Genomic DNA, 4,930 nt, shown 5'->3' with positions numbered 1-4,930 from the left:
TATCGATAAAACTTGAGACGAAAAAACAGTTTAATATGTTTAGTAATTGATGGTCTGAAGAAAACCTCACTATCCCAACAAACCCTTGTCACATAGTGCTTCTTTCACAGATTCTTTTAAACATATTTTGTAAGTCTTCAGATAAAATCTAATTTTACACTTGATGCATGTCAACTTTTTTTACAAAAAAAATTAGATGTTCCCTGTTTTAAACATGCACACAAGGGAATTAAATTATGCAATAGTCTTCAAACAAAGCTCTTACATTTTTAACCTTGTACACTGAGACACAAGGATCATTAATTATCCGGCTATTAAATTCTTAAATTAATAAAATAACAATGATAAATAAAATAGAAATAATACACAGCAAACTTCAAATTTTATTTATATAATTCCTTCTAACACAATAACGTGTGAAAAAGGAATATAGAAAGAGTACAAACAAGACCATGGAAACACAACAATAATCAACAAAATATAAAAGTAATAACAAAAAGCAGCATAATAGGAAACTAAAATAGGAGATAAACTCCACACACATGAACTTTTAGCTGCATCCATTGAACTTTATTAAAAATTCACTTCCTGGCCGCGACAACCACTGTAAGAAATATCACAATCTTTATATTCTAGTTCAACATTTGCTTTGAAACAAAGTCTTATTTCATATAAATAATCTAACTCATTAAGTTGTTCACATCGAATTTGTGGCTTAAATGAAATTTCTGTGTGTATTGCATCAAAAATAGTTTTTGTAAGATACTTTTTGCCCGGGTTAATTTTATATTTTTTAAAGATATCTTTTATACTATTTCTGTTGTACACTTTTAATGTCTCTTCAAAATAAGAAAAAAATTTGAACAACTGAATAGAACAAGTTCCATGCGCATTCCACTGATCAACCCATAATGCAAAGTTAGCATCATCTTGATGAACCTTTTTATATAATGCCGGCCAATCTTTAACAAGTTTTTCCTTTATTGGAACTAACTGATAAAAGAAAACAAAAAAAAAAATGTTACGTCTTTTATTATAAATTTAAATAATAACAAATGTAATCAAATAAAATATTTTTTTTTTTTTTCTTTTTTCAATAAGCAAGGAATATATTAAACGAGAGAACCCTAGTTCTCCAAAAGATACAACAAGCACGGAATGTGTACCGGCGAAAGAAAATTAGACTCCAATTGTATCTTACGACAAATAGTAAATTGGATCCCTACTAAATTCGTAGAAATTACAATTGGGTTGTATAATTTTCCCAATGAACGACCATCGCCACACCAAGGCTTTAACCCCCCACACGATATCCGCAATATTCCACGAATCACCATTAAAAACTATACCATTCCTAACCAACCAAATATACCAAACCGCCGCCAACCACACGACACCTTCCTTTCCCTTTCTCACTTTAACCCTCCTTCCGAAATTATGCCACCTCATAAAACTCTCCTTCAAATCCACCGCTTCGTAATTAACCAAACCAACCCACTCGGCAATATCCTTCCACACCAGTTTAACACAATGGCAATTTAACAAAAGATGATCCACGTCTTCTTTTATTACGTTACAAAAGGCACAGCCAGAATTGGATAAAGGGATTATACCTTTCCGATACAAAGCTCCCCTTGTCGGAATCCTATGAATAAAACTACGCCATCCGAAAGCTTTAGTTTTCAACGGGACCTCCACCTTCCAAACAAGCTTTAGAGCCTTATCAAATTTTCCCTCCGGTCCAAAAGGAATACAGTTGCTGCACAGAATATCATAACAGCTTTTGACAGAAAAAGTACCTTCCTTGTTCGGTCTCCATGCGACACTGTCACCCCGAGTTGAATCGAGTAAAACGGCTTGCAGAACAGAATGTAAATTGGCCAAAGAGTCGCGAACCAAACTGTACGAAGCCACTGCATGCTGCCCGTGAGGATGCTCGTCTTCGTGGGCCAGATTCGGAGAACTGCTGGCTGTAGCAGGGAAAGGCAGATTCACGCCCAGGAAAGAATGCCCAGCCGAGGAAATAAGCGCCTCTGCTGAAACAATCTGGCTGTTCGCCGCTGTCCGCGACAAACCGAAGTCCCCCCACTTCCAAGATCCTCCTATCCAACTTCCCATGAGGGCAACTGAAACATCTTGCAGAGAAGATAGGCTATACAAGAGAGGGAAACAAACTTTAAGAGGACCCTTGTTTGTCCAATTCGAATGCCAAAACGATGTGATACCACCAGTACCTACAGAAAAAAAACAGTTAGAAATAAAAGTCTCATTCTGATCCAGCAACATGATGTCCTTCCACCACCAAGACATTGCCTCCTTCCCGTTCCTTAACTCTCCCGCATGAGCCACCTTCAAATTGACATCTCCATATTTTGCTTTCAACACTCCATACCACAAAGACTCCGGTTTATCTAAAATCCTCCATTTCCACTTAAACAAGAGAGCTGAATTAAACACTCCAAGCCTTCTAATTCCCAACCCGCCCTTCTCAATCGGCAAACAAACCGACTTCCAACTAACCCAATGAGTACACCTCTTGCCTTCCGTGACTCCCCACAGAAAATTACTTTGTATACTATTGATGTCCTTTATAACTTTCTTTGGCGCCTTGTAGAACGATAAGTAGAAAATAGCTAGACTACTAAGAACCGCCTTAATTAGAGTTATTCTTCCTCCGAAACTAAGGTGTCTTCCTTTCCAACTTGCTAGTCTCCTTCTTACCTTCGCTACTAAAGGATCCCACGTCTTAATCCTTCGGGGGTTGCTTCCTATGGGTAAACCTAAAAAGGTAAACTCCTTCCCTTCCCTCCTACAACCGAGAAAATTTGTAGCCAACTCCATCCTATTCTCACTAATGTTAATCCCAATAATTTTGCTTTTGTGGTAATTTATACCAAGGCCGGAAATCGTCTCAAAAGCACACAAAACCGATTTGATAGCCCAAAGGTGAGACCAACTACCATCTCCAATAAGAAGAGTATCGTCCGCGAATTGGAGCATATCTAAGAAGCACCTCCCTTTGATTGAAAACCCCGCAAAATCGCCATTCTCCACCGCTCTATTCACTAGAACCTTTAATCCCTCTACAACTATAACAAAGAGAAAAGGAGAGATTGGATCGCCTTGCCTCAATCCCTTCTCCACCTTGAATTCCTTTGTAGGGCTCCCATTCACCAACACCGACATATGGCTCGTAAAAACAATGACGTCCATCCACTTTAGCCATCTTTCCCCGAAGCCCATTCCAATCAACATAGCACGAAGAAACTCCCAATTGACCTTGTCATAAGCTTTTTCAAAATCAACTTTGAAAAGTAACACCTCCTTTTTTTCTTTTGAAGCGTAATCAACTAACTCATTAGCCACTAAAACCCCGTCCAACAGCTGTCTCCCAGGAACAAAAGCACTTTGACTTTTAGATATGACTTTTCCGATTACTTGTTTAATTCTACCCGCCAACGCTTTGGAAATGATTTTGTGAATGCTACCAATCAAACAAATCGGCCTATAATCGTCTAAACCTAACGGATTGTTAGATTTAGGAATCAAAGCCAAAAAAGATGATGTTATAGTTTTAGCAAGAGGGGATCCCGTGTGAAATTCTCTAAAACAAGATATGACATCCTCTTTAACAACCTCCCAACAATTCTTATAGAAAAGGATAGAGTATCCGTCCGGACCTGGACTTTTATCCCCATCACAACTCCACACCGCTTGTTTAATTTCGCTTTCTTCAAAGGGAAGCTCTAGAGTACACTTATCATCAAAACTAAGCATATTACATAGATCTCCCTCCAAGGCCGGTCTTAACACCTCACACTCTTTAAATTTGTTCCCAAAGTGATCGAAAATTTCCTCCTTAACTTACCTCGTTCAAATTTATGTCCACTTTATGGCAATCTCGTACTGGATCGCCGTTTTTCTTACTTGGCCAGAGACCGTGAATGACAAACTTTAGTGGCTTTGGAGAGACACAATCATTATTTTTAATTTTGCAGTATGTTGGTGGCCATGTCTGAGATAGCACAAAGTGGTCAAATAAAAGAGGTGGTGGTGGTGGTGGAGGAGATGGTGGAGATTTATTCTTACTATTTTCTAGAGGTTCATGTGAAGAATATGGATTGGATATTTGATGGTATATGTCAAAAGATGGAAGGAGTGATGTTGGTAATTGTGAAAGTGTAGTGATAAGTGCTTCATCATTAGAAAATCCAATGTAAAAAAAAGTGTGAAACAAAATAGTAATTGTTATCATTAACGTCATGGTGGTCTTCATCATAAGAGAAAAAGATGCAATGTGACTTGTGAAGAGTGATGTTTTTTGAGAGATGATTTGAAAATCTCTATCTCCCCTTTTTATAGATGAAAAAACTCCTTGGTTACATATTTTTTATTTTATTTGAGAAATAACATTTTCCACGTTTTATTAACTTGCCTTTATTATTGTCTTGCATTTGAGGATAAAATATTGGCAAACTCATGTAGTTCTTGCATGGATATTATCTAAGAGAATAATTATTATATATTTTTAGTGTAAAATATTTTATACGGTCAATTGCATCACAACTATTTATAAATAAATATTTTATATGTGATTTAACTAAAAAAAATTAAATTTTTATAAAAATTTAATGATTATGATTAACTGATAATATAAAACTTTTTTAAATTGTCGGTGTAATTCAATTAAATTTATTATCTAATACTCCAAATAAATAGTACAAAGTTAGCATACGTTGCACCATCAAAAACTGAGGCATGTGTTTGGCATTGATAAAATATAATAATTGGATGTTACGAAGAGGAAAATTTAAAGATGACTACTTAACAACAGTCCAAATTCTTTTGAAGTTAAGAAACACAAAGTTGTAGTGAGAGAAAACACATTTAACATTTGTTATTAATTGATGCTTTCTTGTGCGTGAATTCT

At 36.2% G+C, this 4,930-nt stretch overlaps 1 protein-coding gene across 1 annotated transcript; it reads right to left on the bottom strand.

Annotated features, from left to right (window-relative positions):
• Positions 1 to 372: 372 nt before the first annotated feature.
• On the bottom strand, positions 373 to 4,311 carry LOC131632640 (ribonuclease S-2-like). Its single transcript, XM_058903385.1, has 2 exons — positions 3,869 to 4,311; positions 373 to 993 (listed from the first exon to the last, which is right to left on the bottom strand). The coding sequence occupies exons 1-2, from the start codon at positions 4,277 to 4,279 to the stop codon at positions 574 to 576; spliced, it is 831 nt and encodes a 276-aa protein (XP_058759368.1). The 5' UTR covers positions 4,280 to 4,311; the 3' UTR covers positions 373 to 573.
• Between the last annotated feature and the right edge of the window lie 619 nt (positions 4,312 to 4,930).

Source organism: Vicia villosa, unplaced genomic scaffold, assembly GCF_029867415.1.
Source record: "Vicia villosa cultivar HV-30 ecotype Madison, WI unplaced genomic scaffold, Vvil1.0 ctg.000976F_1_1, whole genome shotgun sequence".
Classification (NCBI taxonomy): Eukaryota; Viridiplantae; Streptophyta; class Magnoliopsida; order Fabales; family Fabaceae; genus Vicia; species Vicia villosa.
The sequence above is the reverse complement of the archived record's forward strand: the minus strand, read 5'-3'. Positions and strand labels throughout refer to the sequence as shown.

Coding starts and splice junctions, on each gene's coding strand:
- LOC131632640 (XM_058903385.1), bottom strand. CDS start 4,279: ATGATGAAGACCACCATGACGTTAATGATAACAATTACTATTTTGTTT. Junction 994..3,868: donor TGGACATAAATTTGAACGAG/GTAAGTTAAGGA, acceptor TTCTTTTATCAG/TTAGTTCCAATAAAGGAAAA.